Source organism: Delphinus delphis, chromosome 16 (assembly GCF_949987515.2).
Source record: "Delphinus delphis chromosome 16, mDelDel1.2, whole genome shotgun sequence".
In the NCBI taxonomy this organism is placed as follows: domain Eukaryota; kingdom Metazoa; phylum Chordata; class Mammalia; order Artiodactyla; family Delphinidae; genus Delphinus; species Delphinus delphis.
The window spans coordinates 30,627,146-30,653,124 of record NC_082698.1 but is presented as its reverse complement, the minus strand read 5'-3'; the positions used below and the strand labels follow the sequence as shown (position 1 = coordinate 30,653,124).

Genomic DNA, 25,979 nt, shown 5'->3' with positions numbered 1-25,979 from the left:
CAGTTGCAATGTTGGATAGGAATTCTTTGGCCAGTAGTCATGCTCAATAAAATTATTAATATTTCTTTACATGTAATAATATATTACATACCGGTGCTTTTTAAGCCCTGGTGGTTGAACATAAGGACATAGCTGTCTTTTTCATTATTTATTTAATTTTCCATGGCATTTTATTTGTTGATCTTCATGGCTTTTTTGTGAGATCATGGTATAAATTTTGAATACATTTGTTCTTTTCTTGTTTGCCTTTTGTTATTGTCAAGCATAGCACGTGAGACATTCCTTGTTGCTATGCAACTGCTAAATTCAGTATTTAGTATTAATAAAACTGAATGGCATTAAATTCAGTTAACAGGGGGAAGCAAAATATGACTTAACAATGTCTGATCAGTATTTGTACGGTTTAATGTATTGTTGCAGACGTGAGCAAAAGAGAAGTGACTTGTTTACAGTTACTGTTTTGATCAAAATTAGTTGTGGTTAAATCTTTGCATTTATGACCAGATTTTTTTTCTTGTTTGATTCTTTTTGGTCTGTCCCTTTCACTGCTCTTTGATAATGTGATTCAGTTTTTGTTAGTGTTTGTGTGTTATTGATGAAGTTCTTATTCTATTATTCTTTCCAATTCTGTTATCTTCTGTAATTTTTAAAATTTTATCTCCCAAGGCTTTTATTTGCTTTTTTTTTCTTAGTATTATTTTTTGCTCTATTTACATTTTTCCCTTTCAAGAATTTATGGCTAAGCATCCACATTTGGAATTTGTTATAATTTCATATAAACCCAGGTGAAAGCCTATTAGATATGCTCTTCAGAGTAAGGGCCACCTGTAATCCCCTTTAGTTATTTGCAGTGTGTACTTGGTACTTGCCAGATATTGAAGTGCTTTCATTAATATTTGTGAAGTCAGAAATCCATTTTGAGGATAAGAGGGCTTTAGAGGCAGCTGCAGGATTTTTTTTTTTAAGTTAGTGTTGAAAATATCTAGTTTGCAGGCCCAGGATAGGCAGTATCTAGCAATTCTTTCTCATTCCCTCATCACCACCTCCCCACTCTCAAAACTCTTAGCCCAACACTTTCTCTCCTCCCTAGTGTAGGGAAGAGAGGACATAGTAATTTAGTGGACAGTGTTTTAATTATAGTAGGCAAACAATAAACAGGATAGATACCTCCCATTTGCTTGAATGGGTAGTTTGGTTTTGCTGATGTCCTTGGAATCATTTTGATGGGAAGAACTAAGGAGAGTTGAAAAACGATTAATCCTTAATAATAAATGAAAAATCTAGAATCTAGAAATCATGAAAATAATTTAGAAAAATCAACTCTCTAACTACAGTGCAGATGATACAAACTCTAGGGATTACCCTATTGAAAATGATGGCTTAATATTAAGGGCAAAGAAATCCCTTACATTACAATGTTACTCTTACAACAAGGTAAAATACTGTTTCTAGGGACCATCTTTTCTACTCCCTTACTTTCCAAACCCTTTATGGTGATTGTATTTGTGGTTAGGAAGTGTCCCTGTTTGTGGACCTCATGTATCCACCTGGCTATAGTATTTTTACATTAGTAGTTCCCTCACTTTTGAACATAAGAGTGCTTTTTTAACAATTAAAAAAAAATTATAAACCCTTAGGTGATAATACATTATGTGACAAAATACATAGTGCCCCAGACTACTAGGAAATCAGTAACACTTTATATATTTTCTTAATTGCAGTAATATTTGTGTGCATTTGAAAAGTTGTATGTACACTGAATGCGCAAGACCTTTCTAAAGGTCATGCTTAAAGGACATGGACTCATGGACCTCTTGTAATTATTTGAGCTCCTAATGAGGTCCATGATACATAATTTGGGAACTGCTGCACTAATGAATTATGTATTATGTTGTATAAGGGTACAATTTGATTCTCTTTTGCATTTTCCTCCTTACTCTTAATAACCCATAGAAAACAGCAAGATGGCAAAGATATTTTTACATTGTTTTTCATTGAGTTAATCAGCAACGTTTGAGATAATAAATTAGAAAAGGTTTTGTTTTCATTTTCTACTTTTTTCTTTTAGAACTTTCTAAAGGAATTTTTTAAAATATATTTTTAAAATTTATTTGGCTGTGTCGGGTGTTAGTTGTGGCTCGCAGGATCTTCTATTGCAGTGCGCAGGCTTCTTCCTAGTTGTGGCACGCAGGCTCAGTAGTTGCAGCATGCAGGCTCTCTAGTTGTGGTGCGTGGGTCAGTAGTTGTGGCACATGGGCCAGTAGTTGTGGCGTGTGGGCTCTCTAGTTGTGGCACACAGGCTCTACAGCACGCAGGCTCAGTAGTTACAGCACGTGGGCTTAGTTGCCCTGTGGCATGTGGGATCTTATTTCCGTGACCAGGGATCGAACCTGCGTCCTCTGCGTTGGCAGGTGGATTCTTAACCACTGGACCACCAGGGAAGTCCCTTCATTTTCTACTTTGTACTGATTGAGAGTGGTAATAGTTTAAACATCTATGTATAGGTATATTTGAATTCTCTTTCTCTCTCTCTCTCTTTCTTTTTGTATGTGTGAGTAGTGGGTTCTAGCTTCATAAAGGAACCAGTGAGTAGTTACTGTGGCAGTGTGAACTAATTACAGAAGTCTTTTTATTTTATAATATTTAAAATGGGCTTTTTTGTGTGTGCATGTGATACAGATGTTGTTTTCAGTTAGGATTTTCCTTAAAAAATACTGTTAGATTGAAGAATCTATTATCTCAGTTCATATTCAGAAACATGCCATTTAGATTAACCCAGAACATTGTGGAAACTTTGAAGCAGTTTGACTCTTTCATTGGGGAGGGTGCTTTTTAAAATGAAGTTTGAAAGTTTATGTAAAGAGGTATTTGGAATTTTGTAAGATAGTAAGAGATCTCATGATTCCATTCCTTCATTGGTTATTTCTACTGTTGTTTTGTATTGTCTTGGAATGGGCTCTGAATTTGTATTGAGTGTTATTCACTGACAAAAATGCAAATGCTCCCTTTAGATTGGTCGTATACTCTCCTCAGCATCCCATCAGTAATAATCTGGAGGTCCTTGAGAATTGGAAGAAAACACCATTGTTTTTTTCATGCAACAAGGTTAAATTTACTGTAGGGAATATTATTGTAATAATGGATTTTTTTTCATCCTTTTAGGGTTTGAAAGTATTCTTGAAGGGCTGTTTGGACCTGCATTATTAAAAGATCTCAGTTTATTTAAAGGTATTCAGAATTTTTTTGGCATTTCAAATTCTTCCTGGTGACATAAATGATACCTTGGTGATTTAAGCCCCAGTCTCCTTCTCCTTTTTATTCACAGTTTTATGTGGGTTATAGCTATATCCATTTAAGCATCTTTTTGTGTGTGGTTGATAATGCAGATATATGTATGAATAAGGTGTATTAACTAGTGAGCAATTATTGCAAATAAGGAATTTGTCTACTACTTAGTGAGGGGTGTTTTTGTTGTTAAAATAAATAATATTTTTGTTTCTCATTTGTTTCCTGAAAAATCCTCTTTTGTAACTGTTAATTTGTTATTCCTACTATTTTTGCAGACTGTGAACCTGAAAGCATTTCCGATTGGACTTTTGATGAAAATTGTCTGTTCTGTTGCTTGAGAAGAGATAAAGTAAAGGTAACCAAGAAACTTGTGAAACTTGTCTAGTGTGGTATTTTATAGTTTTTATTTTTCCAAAATTTGGTTACTTTGTTGGAGGATTTGTAGGAGTACTGATTCCATATTTATTCATAAAGGATTTGATAGTAACTCAGTTTTGCAATTTAGACTGTTTCTAGTCTGTTGATTAGCCTATTGAGAAATCTGTATCCCATCGTGCATTGTTCTGTTTATTTAGTTCACTAGGCAGAATAATGAACTAGGTCTCAAACTGTTGTGTTTATTTTAAATATGAAATGTATGGTAATTCACGTAATGGGAGTCATTCGTACAGTAACATGGATCTGGATCAAGTAGTTATTAATTCATGTAGATTTATGATGGACTGTGGTTTATGCTTTAGTATGTTTCTTCATAATATATGAGCATGGATGCTGTTTGTGTTCAGTTGTAAAAATTGGCTCTACCTTTGCATTTCTATTCTATTGCTTTGTGTTAAACATAAAAAGAATTTTGGTTTAGAAACATTTCAGTTGTTGGAAACATTTATTAATAATGGTTTACTCTCTTGCGTTTCTTTTTATGGTATTTCTGTTCTCTGCTTTAAAGCTTTGGAAACATTTTTAATTCCTTCCTCTCCCCTGTACACTTTTAACTTCAAATCATTGACCAGGTTTTATCAGTTCTTCCATTCTTTTTCTTTCTACAGTCATCACCATAGTTCAGACCTTTAGCATTATTTCTGGACTGCTGAAATAACATGATTGGTCTCTTAGTTTTCTTCAGTGTGTGAAACACTGCTACATGGTTAAACCCCTCTCCTCCCTACCTCCTCCTGACCCTCACCCCTCAAATGGTGTGGAAATGTTACCCTGCACTCAGTCTCCAGTGACTTTACAGTTATCTTTGGGATTCATTAGCCTCATGCTCAGTGCCTCAGTACCCTCCACAGGTCAGTCCACTTCTCTTTCTAATGCTACCCCACTAGTCTTCCATGCAAAACTGGTCTGATCGTTTGTATTAAACAACATTCTTTTACCATTTGAACTACAGCATTGCATACCCGTTGTTCTTTATAACTTGAAATTCCCCTTGCTCTTACTCTTACCTTGACTCCCCTTTCTTATTAATGGTACGCCTCTGCTCTTATTGCTGTTTCCACCCTTCACACTGTTGTAGTAAATATTATACCAATTATTTGTCAAGTAATATTCTGCCTTTTGTTGTTTATCCTTTTCTGTGTTTGAATCTTGTGTTCCTGACTACACTGTCAACCTCTGAAGACCATGAAACATGACATGCTTCTTTGTACCCCTGCATATGACCACTCTACCATTATTTACCATTGTTGGAAAGTTGCTTTAAAATCAAAGCCAATATAAGAGCTTCTTAACGTTCTTCTTTTGTGGCATCTTTTTCTTGCTTAAGTACATGAAAAAGTTTTTGCTGTGACTATCCAGGATGGTCTGTTTTTATTGAATTAATGAGTAAAGTGTTTTGAAATTTACTGTGGTTTGAAAAAGACCAGAAAATTAAGCAGCTACCAATGAAGTTAAAGTTCATCATTTTAAACTGTGTGTGTCTGTGTGTGTGTGTGCGTGCACACACATATGTGTTGTGACTGTCTATTGAACAAGTTATTTAATAGGCATTTTGGTAGCATAGAAGGAGCCAATGATTAATTACCTTTCTTTCAGAATTGGTTTGGGAGGAAAGCCTTTCTATGTTCAATAATTGAGTACAGTATAGTCTTGTAATATGATTGAGCTTTCCATTGCTATATGAGGATAAAGTATTGCATGAATATTTTTAGAAGAAAACAGAAATAGCAACGCATGGAACCATGTAGCATTTAACCATGTAGCAGCTGTTCTTACTGTTCGTAGTTCTATAATTTTTAGTTAGTATTCTAATTAGGAAGAATATTTCCGTTTGAAAACCCACCTAGATCTGGGAAAGCTGGTTTTCTCCATTAGGCATTTCACTACCTGTCTTGGGCATTTATTTTTTTCAGAGACAGCCATGTCTGTGGAAAATAGGAAGAGAGAGCCTAGAATATATAACTTGTCAAGTGTATAGCTTTAGTTGTGTTAGATTTAAAGTGATTTTGTTGAACCTCTTTGCAGGCACTTGGAGCATCTTATCTGAGAAGCACTAGAATCTGGAAATTAAATGTATCCATTGGGTTGAGGCTTGGCTGACTTAAGATTCCAAAAATAGAAGAAATATGTGGAGAGAATGGTAACAGCCAAGAGGTGGCAGCATAGAGCACAATATTGGAATCTTAAGTTGGGGTTGGCATGCCAAGATGTCTAGATAATGTTTGGAAAAGCTGTTAGAAATACTGGTCTGATATTTGGGAATGAGATGGAGGTTATGCATATTTTTTAGTTAATTGGATTTTCATTGGATGCTGTTTGTTACAATGGATAAAGTAAATACATTATTTATATTTACTTTTTAAAATATCTAGGTGAAAAATGAAGTTGCATCTTTGGAAAATATAACAAGTATTCAGCTAGAAATTAGTAAAACAATTGTTCATCTACACTTCAGCAGTTAGAAAATATATTTTGTAAGGGAAAGACAACTAACATTTTTTTTGAGCATATACTATGTGTCATTTACTTTTGTTTCCATTTAGTCTACACAACAATGCTATAAAGTTGGTTAAAGGCATCCCAGTTTTACAAATAAAGATATGGGAAGGGTCACAGAGACTAAGTTATGGGCAAAGTCACATAGCTGGGATTTGATCCATGTTTTTAGAATACATGCATTTTGATAACAAAACTAGAAACACGAACATGGAAAGTGATCAAGTAAGAATTAAGCATTTGCGATTACTCAGTTGGAAAGGGGGAGAGAGTAAGAGTGTAAATGGGCATGGGTATATTTGAAATAGCCAGTCTCAGATGTGCTAGGAGTCACTGCCTGCCTGCCTGCCTGCCTGCCTGCCTTGCTTGGCTTTTACTTCCTTTCCTTCCTTTCCTGTTTGTTGGGCATGTAGTAGACATGCTAAAATATTTACTAAATGAGGAACTAAGAAGTCAGCATGCTTAATAAAGTTGGAGAATTATAATATTAATAGCTAACTGTTGTGAGTGCTTACATGTGCCAAGAATATATACAAAGTTCTCTGTGTATTATTCACTCATGAGGCTTTTTACTTTTTCTTAGCTTCTTTTTAAAATTATTTTAGACATATAAAACGGTTGCAAAAATAATAAAAAGAATTCCTCTATACCCTTTACCCAGGTTTCCCAAATGTTAACATGTTATGTAACCACAGTAAAAATCAAGAAATTAACATTGATACAGTACTATAATCTGCAAGCCTATCAGAATTCACCAGTTACCCCAGTAATGTCATTTTTCTGGTCCAGGAGCCAATCTAGGATCCCACTTTGTATTTAGTTGTCATGTCTCCTTAGTCTCCTTTAGTCTGGAATAGTTCTCAGTTTTTCTTTGCCTTTCATAACATTGACAGTTTTGAAGAATGCTGGCAATTTGATTTGTAGAATGCCCCTCAATTTAAGTTTTTCTGATGATTCCTCATGATTGAATTCAGGTTATGCATTTTTGGCAAGAACTCTACAGAATTGATGATGTGTCATCCTTAGTGCACCATATTGGGAAGCACATGGTGATGTTTACTTTGATCACTTGGTTAAGATGGTGTCTGCCAGTTTTCTCTACTGTAAGGTTTCTGTTTTTTTCCCTTTTGTGGAAATCGTGGAGACGTACTTTGAGATTTTGTAAGTATCTTTTTCTCATACTGGTTTCTCATCATACATTAATTTTAGCATCAACTGATGAATCTTGCCTGAAAAAATTACTACTATGGTGTTTACCAGATGATGACTTTCTATTTGTATTATTTCTTCAATCTCTATTAGCTGGAAACCTACTGTAAGGAAGAGGTTTCCCTTCTCTATTTATGTTTTTGTTTGTTTACCCATCAGTATGGACTTACATATTCTTATTTTGTTCTTTTGGTTATAATTTATTACAATCATTGTTTATTTTGTAGTTTGAATTGTTCTGGATTTGGCCATTGAGAGCCCATTCAGGTTGGCTCTTCATCTTTTTTTTTTTTTTTTAAACATGTTTCTATCATTTCTTTACTTTTTGGCACCAAAAAATATTCCACAACTTATCTTTGCTTTCCCTGTCCCAACCCTGGATTTCTCCAAGGAATCCTAGATTCTTTTATTTAGAAAATTGTATAAGAAAGCAAGGTACTAGGTATACTCATTGGTACTAGAACATCACTGCTTCTAGGCCTCGTCAGTTGTCTGAGCTAGGAAGTATGTATGTTTACTTAAATATATGTATACATACATCTGTATTTCTTTCTATATCTGTTAGAAACAGTCTTGTGAGGCTTTTGTTAATTGTAGGATCGTGTTGATAGTATGAAGAGCTGATCCAGTAGTAGTGAGAGAGTATTGGAGAGATGGGAAGAATTAAAAATTACTTTCATTATTTCATATCCCTAAAAATGGACTAATTCTAAGCAGTGAATCAGTCTGTAGTAATGGCTGTTCTTGTACATGGATAGAGTAGAGATAGCAATTATAGAGTAAAGAGCATGGATGTTTTAGTAACTAAGGATAATGTAAGATGGGATGTTGTACAAAAATATAAAATGTTTATGCTCTTAAGTTTATTATAAGACTGTTAGTAAGTTAGTAGTATTTGACTAGCATATTAGGAGAATGTTTTAAGAAGGTGGGACTTGAGCTGCATTTTTGAAGAATACATAGGTCTGGATAGGCAGACACAGGAGGGGCACATCTTGGGTGGGGCAGAGCATTTATTTTTGTAAGTAACCAGCGATAAGACTAGAGTCACATTATAGATCTCTTTCAGTGCCCATCTACCCTCAGGAATCATGTAACTAGATAGATTTCATTAGTCTGTCATGTGTTTACTGTGAACATTTCATAGTTTTCTCTGTTTTGTGAGTATACACTAATTAGAAGTTTAGATATATCCTTCTAACATTTTAATTTTTATTTCTATTTTAGCACATTGAAATTTATAGTAAGAGCAGATACTAAATCTAGTTATTATTTTCTCATTGTATTCTACAGCATGTATTTGTGTTGAATTATTAGTTTGGGCATATTCAGTGCTGCTAGATAATGGCTTGTCTGTCATCTTGTCCCAGAGTACCACAACTCAGTAAGTATTCATAGTACCTATTATATAAAAGGAACTGTGGAAGAAAAATGTATCAATATAGTGTCTATCTATTAAGACTGAGAAAGAAGAAACAAATATGAGAAGTTTAAGGGTTATTTACTTGTGAGACTTAAATAGATACAGGGTAGAGTTAAATGGATACCACAAATTAGTACATGATTAACTACTTGCTCAGTTAATTGTACAAATCTAAATTGCAATACCGAACCTTGTTGTGTTTCCAGAGGCCTTTTATAGATTATTTTAAAAGATACAGGAAAACCACTGGACACAGTGAATCAGTGCTCATCCAAGATTAAATATCAAAGAGGTTTTTTTGGGGGCGGGGGCAGTTAGTGTGTGTGTGTGTTTTGTGTTTTTTTAATATATACTCCCAATCTGTGGACTTTTTCCCCCTAAAACAAACATACAGACTTGGAGAAACCATTAATCGGAGATTAACTGTATACAATTTTATGCGGTTAGAGTTAACCAATATACTTATCATACTGATCATTTGGCAGATTTATTGAATGTCTGGTTCTGTGATAAACCAGAGAGTATACCAAAGAAGTAAAAAGTGGATCCCTCCTTGCTTATGGAATGTTGGTGAGACCATGGGTGGCTAATGGAATTAAAGGAGATCTAAATTAGGGAGACTTAAATCCTCCATCCTGCTTGCCCAGAGTCAGAGCTCTGATATTGAGAGTAAAATTCCCTCCTTCATTCTCATATGTAATATTTGAAAAGGTAGTAGATAACACAAGAAAATATAAGTACGTAGCAGTTGAGAGGTGCAGCAGATGCCACTGGAATTTGCTTAATCAAGGAGATCAAATTCAACATGAACCTTAAAAGGATCTATGTTTTAGAACAGTTAATTTGATAGTTATTTTTAGGATGTAATGGAGAGAAAATTAGAAGAGATTCTTGTAATCATCCAGAAAATAAGCCTGAACTAGGGTCTTGGCTGTGCCAGATGCATAAGGAAGGGATGTATGTAGAAAATCTAGAATAAAGAATCGCTGAAACTTCATGATTACATAAATGTATAGATAAGGGAGAGTGAAATGATACTGATGTTAGGCTTTCTAAGCCAGGTTGACTTAGCATGGTGAATTAACAGAGGTTGAGAAGTAAGACGGGGAAAGGTGTAGTGCCCAATTTTTATGGTGAGGATAATGAGGTTATTTGCTGGAAGCAGTTTGTGATGAAAGTAAGCATTTAGTTGGAAGTGTCCAGGAGACAGAGTTGTGGAAATTGAGTTGAAAGAAGAGGTCTGAGCTGAATACATATTTGGAGTGTTCCTGAATACATACAGTGATGTATGTATTCTCTCATCTTTGGTGAGAGGTAAAGCGCAAAATAGTGAAAACTGAAGAAAACCTTCGTTTTAGAAAGTAGGAAGAAGAATCAGATTGAAAAGGAAGGTAGAATCATAGAATAAATGGGTTGCCCATCTTGAATCAGACATCTTCCTGGCCCCATCCTGGGTGATAAGTAGGGATATGGATTGTCACGTTTGTTGCTCTGATACGGACTTCTATGCCATTTCCTAAAATGGACCCTAAATGGGTTGAGGAAGTACCCCCAAACATACTCCATTGGGCTTTGAGAGAATAGCTTCTCAAGAACACTGGTTGTGGAAGCCAGACTATAAGTCTGACAGGGTTAATGAATAAGTGAGTGGTGTGGGAGTTAAGAAACGGATATAGACTACTAGTTTGAAAAGTTGTCAGTGTCAGGGATGATGAAGGAAACAGGACCATAGAAGGAATGGGCAGTTGGTTTAAGTAAAGATATTTTGGGGAGGAGGGGGAAACACATAATATTTATACTCTTGAAAGAAAAGAAACTGGAGGAGAGGAAGAAATTAGTTATTAAAAGGAGGGAACAGTTGAAGAAGGCAAGAACAAACAAGAAATTAGTTACTGAATGGTGATGAGAGATTCTTATTGAAGTTAGAATATAGTCAGTGTAACTGTAGGTGTTAACCGTTGGCAGGAATTCAGCGAGGCAAGAATGCCTACGTATAAGAATCCTGGCTAATTGACTTGCTCACACTGAGGGCAAAGAACAGTGAGGAACTCTCAACTATGATGGCAGTGTTTTAAAAAAATAACAAGGGGGAATAGGCTGTAGTAACTTTATTCCTCGCACTTGAATTGCTACTTGGAGTTTTCTGCTTGTACCAGCAACAAAAAAAAGATAGTTTCAAGAAAATCAATAAGATTGTGTTGCCCAGCAATGCATTTTCGAAACCATTTTTTGGTTATTATTATTTTTAATTTTTTCTCTAATTGAGGTATAATTGAAATATAACTTACTAGTTTCAGGTGTACAACATAATGGTCAGTATTTGTGTATGTTGCAAAATGATCATCACAGTCAGTCTAGTTAACATCCATCACCACACATAGTTATAGCTTTTTTTCCTTGTGATAAGAACTTTAAGATTTACTCTTAGCAACTTTCAAATATATAATAACAGTATTTTTTTTTTTTTACAAATTTATTTATTTTATTTATTTATTTTTGGCTGCGCTGGGGCTTCGTTGCTACACGTGGGCTTTCTCTAGTTGCCGTGAGCAGGGGCTACTCTGTTCGTTGCGGTGCGTGGGCTTCTCATGGCGGTGGCTTCTCTTGTTGCGGAGCATGGGCTCTAGGCACGCGGGCTCAGTAGTTGTGGCACATGGGCTTAGTTGCTCCACGGCATGTGGGATCTTCCCAGACCAGGGCTCGAACCCGTGTCCCCTGCATTGGCAGGAGGATTCTTAACCACTCTGCCACCAGGGAAGTCCCTTTAATACAGTATTATTAACTACAATCACCATACTGCACATTACATCCCTAAAACGTACTGATTTTGCAACTGGAAGTTTGTGCTTTTTGACTACCCTCACCCATTTTGCACCCTCCCACCACCACCAGTCTGTTCTCTGTGAGTTCAGGTGTTTTGTTTTGTTTTTAGATTCCACATAAAAGTGAGATCATACAATATTTGTCTTTGTCTGACTTATTTAGTATAATGCCCTAAAGGTGTATCCATGTTGTCACAAATGGCAAGATTTCCATAAAAAGCTTAGTATTATTGCAGTGTGTGTGTGTGTGTGTGTGTGTGTGTGTGTGTGTGTGTGTGTGTGTGTAAATAGTAGGACTGACCACATTTTCTTTATCCATTCATATATCTACGGACACTTAGGTTACTTCCATATCTTGGCTATTGTAATTCATGCTGCAGTGAACATCTTTTTGAGTTGGTGTTTTTGTTTCCTTTGGATAAATACCCAGAAGTAGAATTGCTGGATCATATGGTAGTTCTCTTTTTTTGGGGACCACCAAACGTTTTCCACATCAGTTGCACCATTTATTTTACATTCCCACCAACAGTGCGTAAGGATTTCAGTTTATCCATATCCTTGCCAACATTTGTTATTTTTTGCTTATTTTTTATTTTTACATAGCCATCTTAATGGATGGAAGATGGTATCTCATTATGGTTTTAATTTTCATTCCCTAATAATTTGTGATGTTGAGCATCTTTTCATGTGTTTGTTGGTTGTTTGTTTATCATCTTTGGAGAAATGTCTGTCAAGTACCTTCCCCATTTTTTTTTTTTTTTTTTTTTGCGGTACGTGGGCCTCTCACTGTTGTGGCCTCTCCCGTTGCGGAGCACAGGCTCCGGACGCGCAGGCTCAGCGGCCATGGCTCACAGGCCCAGCCGCTCCGCGGCATGTGGGATCTTCCTGGACCGGGGCATGAACCCGTGTCCCCTGCATCAGCAGGCGGACTCTCAACCACTGCGCCACCAGGGAAGCCCACCTTCCCCATTTTTAAATCAAGTTTTGTTGTTGTTGAGTTGTAGGAGTTCTTTGTGAATATTCAGCCCTTATCAAATATATGATTTGCAAATATTTTCTCCCAGTTTGTAGGTTGCCTTTTCACTCTGTTGATTATGTCATTTGATAAACAGAAGTTTTTAAAATTTTGATGTAAACCAGTTCATCTGTTTTTACTTTTGCTGCCTGTTTTTTTGGTGTTATATCCAAAAAATCATTGCCAAATCCAATGTTATGAAGCTTTTCCCACTATGTTTTCTTCAAAGGGTTTTATAGTTTTAGGTCTTTATCCATTTTGAGTTTATTTTTGTATATGTTATAAGGTAAGGATCCAACTTCATGCTTTTTACATGTGGTTATCCAGTTTTCCCAACACCATTGGTCTTTTCCCCCGTTGAATGGTCTTGGCACCCTTGTCAAAAATCGTTTGGCCATATATGTGAGGATTTATTTCTGGACTCTCTATTCTGTTCCATTATTCTATGTGTCTGTCTTTATGTCAGTACTATATTGGTTTTTTTAAATTTATCTTTAATTGACATAACTGGTTTATAACATTATATGTTTTATGTGTGCACATTATATTTCTACTTTATATATACACTACAGCATGCTCACCACTAAAAATCACCATACAGTTGATACCCTTTATCTCCCCCCCCACCGTTCTTAGTATCTATGTGTTTGGTTTGTTTTGTTCATTATTTTGTTCTTTTGGTTTTGTTTGTTATATTCCACACATGATATTTTTCTTTCTCCATCTGACTTATTTTACTTAGCTTAATACCCTCAGGTTTTATCCATGTTGTCACAGATGGCAAGATTTCATCTTTTTATGGCTGAATAATATTCCATTTTTTATATATATATATATATATATATATATATATATATATATATCACATCTTCTTTATCCATTCATTGATGTGGAGAAAAGGGAACCCTTACACACAGTTGGGAATGTAAATTGGTACAACCGCTATGGAAAACAGTGTGGAGATTCCTCAAAAAAATTAAGAACAGAACTACCATATGATCCAGCTGTCCCACTTTGGGTATTTATCCAAAGATTACAAAAACTAATTGGAAAAGATATATGCACCCCATGTTCATTGCAACATTATTTACAATTGCCAAGATATGTAAACAACCGAGTACCATATTGTTTTGATTACTGTAGCTTTGTAATAAGTTTTAAAATTAGAAAGTGTGATACCTCCAACTTTTTTCTCTTTTTCAAAGTTTTGGCTATTTGGAGTCCCTTGAGATTCCATATGAATATTAGAATGGATTTTTGTATTTCTGCAAAAAACACCATTGGAATTTTGATAGGGGGTACATTAAATGTGTAAATGATTTGGGGCAGTATTGACATCTTAACAATATTAAATCTTTGCCCTTTTATTTCTTGGATTTATTTTTTCTTTTAAAAGATTTCTTCAATTCCTTATTTCCGAATTTAAAATGAACAACTGTATACTTCATACTTATTTTGTCAAAAGGCACCAGCCACTGTGGTTGAAATAAAGGTACTGTGAATAATTAAAAGTTTTAGCCACAGATGCTATTTTCAAGAAATCTGTAGTCTAGTGGAGGAGGTAAGAAATATTTATATATAAATAAATACAATACAGGTTATATAAAACTAGTTCTGTGAGAGCAGCATATATAAAGTGCTATAGGAGTTTAGAAAAAGGCAGGATTACCCTCAGCTAGGCTTTGTAATACTGTTACCTCCAATGTGAAGTTGGATATCCTTGTGTTTATAGTGGTCTTGGGCACCTAAGGAAACCCACAGTCATTACTGAGAGCAGATTAGAAATTCAGGAAGTCTTCTGATTGAAATTGGGTTGTGGATGATAATTGGAATAGTATAAACTTTTAATTTCCAACTAGTGGAAGGATATAAGAAACACTTGTTATTCACTGGGGCGGCTTGCATTTGTCTTTTAATGTTTTAAAAACCATACATGTGTAATGGAAGGAAAACTATAACAGTAAGTGCTGATTATAGATACTGGTACATTAAGTATAATGGTAATAATAATCAGTTGGTACTTGCACTTTAGGCTTAATTTCCAAGTACAGTAATAACAATTATATATACTGGTAAGAGTCATTCGTGGTAAGTTTGTTGTACATTTTTAATACCTTAACTCTTGATATGTATTCAGGCTTCAAACTTTGTTGTTTTCCTATTCTTTAACCTGTTGGTCTGCTTAACAAAATTGAAGGTAACGTTGACATACAGTAAACATTGTATTAAGCACAACAATTCATACTTGGTTAATGTAAAAAGTAATAATTTACATGAAGTAAGAAGGTTTCTTTTTAGGTAACTGACCTTAAAGAGTATAAGCATTTAACATGGTGGAGCCATTTTCCCTAAGACTTGCTGGCATTTAAAATAATAAGACATAGGAGAGTGGTATTTAAATCAATGAGTTGCATCTTGTCAGCTCTTTTTAGCTCATTGCTTGAAATGTCAGTAAGCCATGGGTAGCGGACATGACTATAGCTATAGGCCCATGTTCTACTCACATAGGCCTTTCTAACATAATTATTACAAAACCTGCATGCATACATATGCTTCTAATTCCCAGATTTTCTATACTATATGGTGTGAATTTTTTAAAAATACCATTTAAATTTGGAGAATCCCAGTACAGCGTGGGAATGGTCTTGAATTCAAACAGGAACAGCTCTAAAATGTCACCCCTTCAGTTTTGTATCACACTTCTTAAATATAGACCATTTTACCTTTCCCAGGTGAAACTTATTTTTTCTTTTATTTCCTTTCTTGAGGTATTATCTCTTAAAAAGAAAATCTGCAGCTATGTAAGTGACCTTCCCCATTCTTATCCCCCCAACCCAAACTCAAAGGTGATAAACTTTAGAGTTACAAAAGAAACTTTAAGAAATGTTAATCTTTATTTTTTGTTTAAAGTTTAGCTTTATTAACTGTTTATTGCCCTGAGAACTAACTACCATGCCGATATAATTTTGTTGCTTCATTTATTCAGTAATGTCCTTGCTATTTTCAGGGATCAGTAGAGCTACTTTTGTATAGTTCTTAGAGAAATTTAATAATTCTGTCAGGGGTCAGAAAGCTGTGACCTATTTCCAAATCCAGCCCACAGTCTGTTTTTGTAATGTCTGCAAGCTTAAAGAGGTGGTTTTGGAGGGGGAAAAAAGAGATGTTACTGTATGTGGCCTGCAAAGCCTAAAATATTTACCATCTGGCCCTTGACAGAAAATGTTTTACTCTGTTTTGAATATCTTCATCAGGTTGTTGAGATTAAGAGAATGCTGAAAGTTTTTAACTTCCATATCCTACTTACTATTCTCTTTGTTATTCTTCCTCTAACTGTGTATCAGAGCAACAACACAAGCAAATATAATTTAATGGCAGAACAGCTAGGATTATAGAGAAGAGGGTGGGAGAGGAACAAGGGAGATTTGGCTTGTAGAAGAAAAGTAAGATTCAGCATTTGTCCAACCTACTTTTTTAAACTTTTAACTTTCAAATAATTTCACATTTATAAAAAAGTTAAAAGAATAGCACAGAAATTTTCATGTGCCAATCACCATTTAACATTTTGCCACATTTGCCTTATTAATTCATTCTCATTCTTTCTCTGTCATAGATACTACATGTAACACACACACACATTTTCCTGAACCACATGAGAATAAGTTATGGGCATCATACCCTTCATACCTCTTTACTCCTAAATATTTTCATGTTTATTTCTCTGTTTCCTAAGAATAAGGATATCCACTTACTTAACTACACAGTACAGTTACCAAAAATCAGGAAAGTTACTTTGATATATATCTAATCTATGAACCTCGTTTAAATTTTACCAATTGTCCCAATTACTTTAATAGTTTTTTACCCACTCCTTTAGTCCAAAAATCCAATTTAAGATCACTCATTGAATTTGATTTTCACTACTCTTTAGGCTCCTTTGAACTAGATGGTTCCTCAGCCTTTTATTTCTTAGTGACATTTACATTTTTGAAGAGTGCACGTCATTCATTTTGTAGAATGTCTCTCAATTTAGGTTTTCAGATTGTTAGTTCATGATTAAATTCAGGTCATGATCTTTTAGCAAGAATATTAAGTAAGTGATGTATTCTTGTCAGTTTAGTAGGTGATGTTAACCTTGGCAAGGTTGATGTCCACTGGGTTTGTCCACTGAAATGTTACTGTTTTTCCCCTTGTGATTAATAAGTAATTTGTACACAGATAAGTTGAGACAATGTATTTTTTTCCTCATCAAACTTCCATCATTTCAGTTTTAGTATTGATGGTAGTTTCTTGCTGGAATAAGTTATTTTTCCAATTATTTGAAAATAGTGATCTTTCTAACTCCGTTATTTCTTTCACATTGTTTAGTTGGCTTTACACTGTGAGGAAAAGCTTTCTCTTTCCCTCTATTTGTTTGGAGTCAAGATTCTTATTCTATTCAATAGGTTATCATCTAGTGTCTGAGATCTGGTTAGTGGGAACCCCTTCAAGTTAACCTGTGTCATTTTTGACATGTCCCCATCATTTTTTGAACCCTTTCTTACTTTCTGGTACAGGATATTTTGGGTTCATTTTGGGTCTTTTCTGTGTTCCAGTACTGGATTCCATTTTCGTAGGGAGAATCTGGTTCCTTTGGTGAGGAACTGTTAACGTATACACCTACTTTTTTGTCCAATCTACATACAGCTTCATTAACAAAGACCAGATGTTGGGCAATAATCAGCCTCCTTATCTTCATTTATATCTAAGGATAAAGCAAAAAAAATCAAAATACCAGCAATTTATGGCCACTGACATACCTATTCAGAATACTATGCAAAGAAGTAGATGGCAAGTAAAAGATACTGTTTTTTAACCTAAAAGTATGCTTGCTTGAGGAGAAAGATATTCACATGAGTTTTTGAAAATGTGTCACATTTCTTTGTGACTCTGAAAATGTACGTAAAAATCATTTCTTTGATTTCAGATGTTAGTTCAGGAGTCACAATTCAGTGATACATTCAGTATCTAGCATCTTTAATACCCTAAACCTATTTTTAATTATTTTTATTGAGGTAATATTTATACACAATAAAATAAATCCATTTTAGAGTACAGATTAATGGATTTTGGTAATTGTATACAGTTGATAACTGCCAGCACAGTCAAGGTACAGGACAGTTTCCTCACCTTAAAACGTTTTCTCATGCCCCTTTGTAGTCAATCCCTTTATTGGACCTACAGACCTAGGCAATCACTGTAGTTTTTTTCTAGAATTTTCTATAATAGGAATTATAGATATGTAGTCTTTCGGTTTTGACTTCTTTCACTTAGCACAATTTTAAAATATTCATTCCTGATTTTGTATATGATGTTTTGTTCCTTTTTGTTGCTGAGTAGGTCTCTGTAGCATGGATATGCCACTATTTGTTTATCCATTCATTTTTTTAATAGACTTTGAATTGTTTCCAGATGTTGACTGTTAGGCTTATTCACATAGTCTTTGGGCATATATTTTCATTTCTCTGGGATAAATACCTAGAATTGGAATTACCAGGTAGTATTGTAATTGCATATTTAACCCTATGAAATACTATCATACGTTTTACCAAAATGTCTGAAATGTTTTGCATTTCTATCAGCAATGTATTGGGAGTTCCAACGTTCCACATTTTGACAACATTTTGAAACTTTAGCCATTCTGGTTGGTCTGTAGTAGTATCTCATTGTGATTTTAATTTTCATTTCCCTGATGACTAGTGATGTTGAGCATCTTTCTCTATACATACCCATGTGAAACATTGTAAAACCTTTAGCTGTTTTAAAAAAAATTATATTCTGTCTAAAACCCCTTGCCGGTTTTTTCTCTTAAAATTCATGGTTTTTTGTCCTGTTGAAGAAATCTTTGCCTAATCCAATATCAAACACAGGAAAATTGCATATTTTCTTCTAGAAGTTTAGTAATGTTAACTCTTACATTTTGATTTATGATCCATTTCTAGTTAATTTCTGTATATGGTGTGTGAGTTAAGTGTTGAGACTTATTATATTCTGTAAGATAATCCAGTTCTAGCACCATTTGTTGAAAAGAGCTCCTCTCCCCCTCCAAATTGAATTACTTTGGCATCTTTAAGTCAGTTGATCATATACATGTAGGTGTATATCTGAGCTCTGTCCTGTGCCATTAAACTGTATGTCTATCCTTACATCAATACCACAGTGTCTTGATTGCTATATCTTTATATCTTGAAATCAAGTAGTATGAATCCCCTAACTTTGCTTTCTTTTTCAGACTTGCTTTGCTAATCTAGATCCTTGACCTTTTATATAAATTTTAAAATTAGCTTATTCTTAAAAAAAAAAAAGCCCTTTAGAATTTTGATTAGGATTGCACTGAATCTATAGATCGGTTTGGAGATAACTGTCACATTAACAATATTGAGCCTTCCAGTTTATGATCATGGTTTATCTCCTCTTTATTCACATCATCTCTGATTTCTCTTAACTTTGTAGTGTCATTTCCCTTCAGCCTGAAGAATTTTCTTCAGCATTTCTAGTAGTACAGAGAGATAGTACTTTAAGTTGTTGAGAAAAGTTGTAAACTTATTTGGAAGCATCTTTTGGATGTTTGTTTCTTTGCCATTCCCCAAAAAGTAGTAAAAGATAAAAGAATATATTACATGGATTATATAGTTTGAGATAACCAAAAGCTTAAGAAAGAATTGGAGGTCTTTTCTGGTTGAAGATCTCAGCCCATTCAGTATATCTTTTTTCTGCTTTGGGTGATGAGTCATTAGACCACAAAGTGTTGACGACTCGCTGCAGCTCCCTTTTCCTCTACCTCTCCCTACCACTCTCACAGCTCCCTTAAAAGGATGTTGGAAAATTGACATAAACTGGTGAGGCTACCAGAGAACATAGCAACTGGAGACAGATGGCCTACACTTTCCCCTGAAAGCCGTATACAGAATTAAGTTTTACGTTTTACATGCACATATGCACACATTCTTCATTTTGCCAGCGCTAGCAGTTAGAAAATAAACATTCTTTTCATGACAGTAAAAATGTAAAATAATAAATATGTGGGAACTATATGAATAAACAACAGAATTTTGAGATTCATTAAATTTTAAAATAAATGTAAAGCAGTTCCTAAAAGAGAAGACTGAATATTTTTAAGGATGTTACTTCTTCCTGAATTACTTTCTAAATATAATCCTATTCAGATCAAAACACGTCTTCTTTGGAGAGCTGGTGGTGGTGGGAACAGAATTGACTGAGTGATTTTAAATGCAGTCTGAAAGAATAAAGCTAGAATAACCAGGACATTTTGGAAAATATAAATAACAAGTGGGGTTTGCCTTCCCAAATACAAAGACTTTTTATAAATATGTAATAATTTTTAAAGTATGATACCGATGATGCTTTTTTTCAGTTTTCAGAGAGAGCATTTAAAAAACATAACGACTACTCCCTACCCCAGAGGTACAGAATCAAAAGCTCTGGGAGTATGTTCTAGGCATGTATGCTTTTAAGAAGCCCACAGTAGATTCTGATATGACAGAATCACCTCTGGCTATGAACCAACCAGTCTAGGTAGACCAATTCCTGAATCGTGAAGGAAGCAACTTGTAGGTGATATAAATTCCAGTTCTGATCTCAAGCTTTATTCCTATTTAGTTCTGGGCCAAGAACTTGTTTAATAAATAGGGATAATAAATGCAAAAGAACAGTGGCTTTTTATTTACAGAAGAGTATGTCACATCATTTTGTTGTTTTTTGCCACACCATACATAATGATTCTTTTTAGAATTCATGTATGAGGGAGGGGAAATGACATGAATTGTTTTAACTTCCTATCCTCTGACTATTGTATTAGCTTTTTTAGCTCTGTGTCATAGGAACTTTTTTGTTCTTGTTGACTAATTTTGGTGTACTTAAGTACAGTGAGGGAGGATGAGCTGCATTTTGTTTATGCACCATTGCTATAAATTTTTAACTTGGTGAGATGCACTTGAAAAGAGTATATGGTTTTGTGGTATATTTTTCATCTTTGGTTATTATTTGGTTAGGATTATTTTAATCAAAACAACTATTTAACTGGTGAAATTATTTTAAAATAATTATTTGAACTCAGGGAATAATTATCTTAAGGGCATACAGTAAATGGAGAATCATTTGTTCAAAAAAAAAAAATCTAGTAAATCTCAGTAAGAACAAGAGTCAGTGACATATGAGCCATGACCCACTCCCACCCACTTCCCTGAGCTCAGTTTGAGGGACACTCTACTCTGAACCGGAGGGGCAGACTGTGGGCCTCTTTTATACACTCTAGATTCTTGTTGCAGTAGCCTTCATGCAGGCAGGCGAGGTCAAAAGGCCTGTAAGGGCCCCCTTCCCTCACTCAGCCTTTACTGTGAGTGGAAGTCTACTCTAGGCACAGCAGGCTGAGAATAGTAGGCCCCAGTTGCTGGGCCAGGCCTCATTCATAACGCAGAAGTTCCATCCAGGAGAGGCAAGTCATCCAGCACCCCCACTCATAGAGCACAGATGTTACTCTGAGAGAATTGGGTCACTGTCGCAGCCCCCAGTTCCTGTGCAGAGTGGCACAAAGGTTCTTCCTAAGGGAGAGGCAGGCCTTAAAAACATAACTCTGTAGCTCTCCCAAGGAGACTGACTTTATTTGGAGCAGAGCTTGCGAAAAGATGTTGAAAATAATGAAGATCTTTGTGGTGAACAGTTAAAAGGAGGCTGGTAGCTCCATGATACTAATAGCAACAAGTGAAATAGCAGACAAGTTAGAAGTTTAAAAGAGAGAACCAGGAAAAAGAGGAAGTGCCCTCCTGGGGTTGGAGCAAGCCTCAAATGCTGGCAACACCCTGCCCCTGCAATGAGGCTCCACTCTTATTGGATCAGACTGAATGCAATTTATGCCCCAGGGTGTGGCAAAAACAGTAGAACAGTTAGTAGAGACTAACAGCTGGGTTTGTGACACCGCTATAGGCAGATCAACCAGAAGCTTATAAAGGAGAGACCCAAGAAAAAAAACTGCCAAAGAGCTGAATTCATAGTTATTCCTGGTGGACAGAGAGACTGTGCATGCTCAAGATAGCATCCACTGAGAACTGCAGTCAGAGGCTGCGCACTGCTGGGGAACTAGAGATAAAGAAAGACATTTTCTAATGAGAAAAGGGCCAGTCTATAACTATAAATGTATTGTCTTCTAACAACAGAGCCCCAAAATGCATGAAGCAAAATGCTACAGAATTGAAGGGGGGAATAGACAATTCAACAATAATAGTTGGACACATCAATAGCCCACTTTCAGTAATGGATAGAGCATCTAGGCAGAAGATCAACAAAGATGGAAGACTTGAACAACACTATGAATCAACTAAACTTAGCAGACATCTATAGAACACTCCACCCAATAAGAGCAAAATATTCATTCTTCTCAAGTGCACATGAAACACTTTCCAGGAGAGACCATGTGCTGGGACATTAAAAAAAATAAATTTTAAAGAATTGCAATTATACAAAGTATGTTTTCCAATCACAGTGGAATGAAATTAGAAATCAGTTACAGAGGAAATGTGAGGAATTCACAAATATGTGGAAATCAAACTAAGCATTTCTAAATAACCAATAGATCAAAGAAGAAATCACAAAGGAAATTAGAAAATAGTTTGAGATGGATAAAAACAAAACCAAAGCATACCAAAACTTAGGAGATATAGCTAGCAGTGCTTAAAAGGTAATTTATAGCTACAAATGCCTACATTAAATGAAAAAGATCTCAAATCAATACCCTAACTGTCCACCTTGGGTCTAGAAAAAGAAGAGCAAACTAAATCATAAATAAGCAGAAATAAGGACATGAGTAGAGCAGAAATAAATGAAATAGTAAAATAAAGAATGTCATCAAACCAAAAGTTGGTTCTATGAAAAGATCAATAAAATTGATAAATCTTTAGTGCTGAGCAAGATAAAAAGAAGATTCAAATTAGTAAATTACAAGCAATATAGGAGAGACCACTACTAACCTTACAACAATAAAAAGGATTATAAGGGGAATACTGTTGATAATATGTATGCAAAATATTAGATAATTTAGATGAAATCAGTGTAAATGCCTAGAAAGACACAAACTACCGAAACTGACTTGAGGAGAAACAAAATCTGATCAGACGTATGTTGCAGGTTGAATTGTGTCCCCCCAAAAAGATAATGTTGAAGTTCTAACTCCTGGTATCTGTGAACATGACCTTACTTGGAAATGGGGTCTTTGCAGATGTAATGAAGTCAAGATGGAGTTATACCGGATTCAAGTGGGCCCTAAATCCAATAACTGGTATCCTTATAAGGAGAGAGAGTTGGAAACACAGACACACACAACAGAGAAGAAGGGCATATAAAGATGGAGGAAAAAATTGGAGTTATTCTGTCACAAGCCAGGAAACAACAAGGACTGCTGGAAACCAGCAGAAGCTAGGAAGAGGCAAGGAAGGACTCTTCGCAGAGCCTTCAGAAGGAGCCTAGACTTCGAGACTCCAGAGCTTCGAGAGAGTACAGTTTGTGATAATATAGTAGCCCTAGGAAATTAATATGACCTAGAACAAGTAGAGATTGAATTAGCCATTTTAAAACTTTCAAAAAAGAAAAGCCTATGGCTAGATGTCTTCACTGGTGATTTCTACCAGATATTTTTAAAAGAATTAATACCATTTCTTCACAAACTTGTCTAAGATAAAGAAGGAAGATTTCCCCATTCTGTGAAACCAGTATTATTTGAAAATCAAAACCAGGCAAAGACACAAAAAAACAGAACTACAGATCAATATCACTAGTCCGTAAAACTACACACCAGTATCACCACCAAAAATCCTTAACACAATATTAGCATACCAAATCCAGCAACATATAAAAGCTATTATACACCATTATTAAGTGAGATTTATCTCAGGAATGCAAGGTTGGTTCAACACCCCAAAATCAATTAATGTAATGCAATGTATTAATAGAATAAGTGGCAGGAATCACATGATCATCTCAATAGATGCCTCCCCAAAAAGCATTTGGCCAAATCCAGCACCTTTTCATCATGAAAACGCCCAACAAACTAGAATAGCAGGGAACTTCCTCTACTTGACCTACGAAACTACACAGCTAACATGGTACTTAATAATAAAAGACTGACAGTTTCTCCCTAAAATCAGGAACAGGACAAGGATGTCTACTCTCATCATTTCTCTATTCGGCGTTTTACAAGAAGTTCTATCTTTGAAAGTTAAGCAATAAAAAGAAACCAAAGTTATCCAGATTGTAAAAGAAATAGTAAAAGTATCTGTATTTGCAGATGACATGATACTGTGTATAGAAAATCCTAAGAAATCTACAAAACACTATTAGATTAATAAGCAAGTTCAGTAGAGTAGCAGAATACAGCATTTTAAAAGAACAGTTGTATTTCTATACATTAGCAATGAAACAAGAAATTAAACAAGAAATTAAGAAAATTCCATTTACAATAGCTTTAAAAAATAAAATATTAGAATAAATGTAACAAAAAGTGGAAGATCCATATACTGTAAATGACAAAACACTGTTGAAAGAAATTAAAGAAGATCTTAATTAATGGAAAGACATCCCGTGTTCATGGATTGGATGTCTCAATGTTATGAAAACGGCATTTTCTCCCAGATGATCTGTGCATTCCCTGTCAAGACCCTAGCCAGTTTCTTCGCAGAAATTGACAAGTTGATCCTAAAATTCATATGAAAATTCAGGAGACCCTGAATAGCCAAAACAATCTTATAAAAGAATACATTGGCAGGACTCACACTTCCCAATTTCAAAACTTACTACAAAACTATAATGATCAACATAGTGTGTTACTGGCATAAGGACAGATGTATTGAGATCAATGGTATAGAACTGAGATCCAGAAGTAAAATTTATGGCCAGTGATTTTTTACAAAGGAAGTTGGACCCCTTCTTATACCATACAGAAAAATTTAGTTGAAATGGATTATAGATCCAAAAGTAAGTCCTAAAACGATAAAATTTTAAGAAAACATTGGAGTAAATCTTCACGACCATGGGTTAACCACTAGTTTTTTAGATACAATACCAAAAGCACAAATAACAAAGAAAAAATAGACAAATTGGAATTCATTAAAATTAAAACCTTTTTTGTACTTCTAAACAGTAGCATCAATGAAGTGTTAAGAAAGCTTATGGACGGGAGAAAATATTTGCAAATTATATGTCTGATAATGGACTTGTATCCAGAATATATCAAGAATTCTTACAGCTCAACAATAAAAAGATAAATAGCCCAATTAAAAACTGGGCAAGGGCTTCCCTGGTGGCGCAGTGGTTGAGAGTCCGCCTGCCGATGCAGGGGACATGGGTTTGTGCCCCGATCCGGGAAGATCCCACGTGCCTCAGAGCGGCTAAGCCCGTGAGCCATGGCCGGCTGAGCCTGCGCGTCTGGAGCCTGTGCTCAGCAACGGGAGAGGCCACAACAGTGAGAGAGGCCTGCGTACCGCAAAAAAAAAAAAACAAAAAAAAAACTGGGTAAACTGTATGAGTATACATTTCTCTGAAGGAGATATTTGGCCAATAGCACACAAAAAGGTGCTTAACATCAGTAGTCATTAGGGAAATGCAAATGTAAATCATGAGATACCACTTCTCGTATATTAGGATGGTGTAATCAAAAAAATAACAAATGTTCATGAGTATGTAGAGAAATTGGAATCCTCATTGCTGTTGGGAATATAAAGTGGTGCAGCTACTTTGGAACATAGTTTGACACTTCCTCAAAACAGTAACATAGTTACCATATGATCCAGAAATTCCACTCCTAAGTATATATCCAAGAGAAATGAAAATATATATCCACAGAAAAACTTGTACACAGATATTAAAAGCAGTGTTATTCATATCACAGTAGACAAAAAGTAGGAACAACCCAAAAAAGTTCGTCAGCTGATGAATGGATAAAATGTTGTATATCCTTAGAACGGAATGTTATTTGGCAGTAAAAAGGAAGTAAATACTGATATATGTTACAACTTGGATGAACCTTGCAAATATTATTCTAGGAAAAAGAACTGAGTCACCAAAAAACCAAGTATTGTATAATTCCATTTATGTGAAATTTCCAGAATTAGTTAAGTCTTATAGAGACAGAAAATAATACAGTGGTTGACCAAGGTTGGGAGAATGAGGAGTGACTGTTACTGGGTGCAGGGTTCCCTTTTGGGATACAAAAATGTTCTAAAGTTAGATTATGGTGATGGTTCCA

The 25,979-nt window shown here is 35.2% G+C and overlaps 1 protein-coding gene across 8 annotated transcripts in view; it reads left to right on the top strand.

Moving 5' to 3' along the window:
- LCOR (ligand dependent nuclear receptor corepressor) overlaps positions 1–25,979 on the top strand; it is a 127,515-nt gene that overhangs the window by 58,969 nt on the left and 42,567 nt on the right. For 5 of the 8 annotated variants that reach the window (XM_060034379.1, XM_060034376.1, XM_060034375.1 and 2 more), the window contains exons 3-4: positions 3,163–3,228; positions 3,564–3,643. Coding sequence is in view for 4 of the 8 variants with exons in the window: in XM_060034376.1 (XP_059890359.1) it covers positions 3,163–3,228; positions 3,564–3,643 (146 nt within the window). In the remaining 4 variants the exon portion in view is untranslated. Of the gene's footprint in view, positions 1–3,162; positions 3,229–3,563; positions 3,644–8,724; positions 8,816–25,979 lie in introns of those variants that run through there. The other 3 variants (XM_060034378.1, XM_060034377.1, XM_060034380.1) reach the window with 3 other exon arrangements.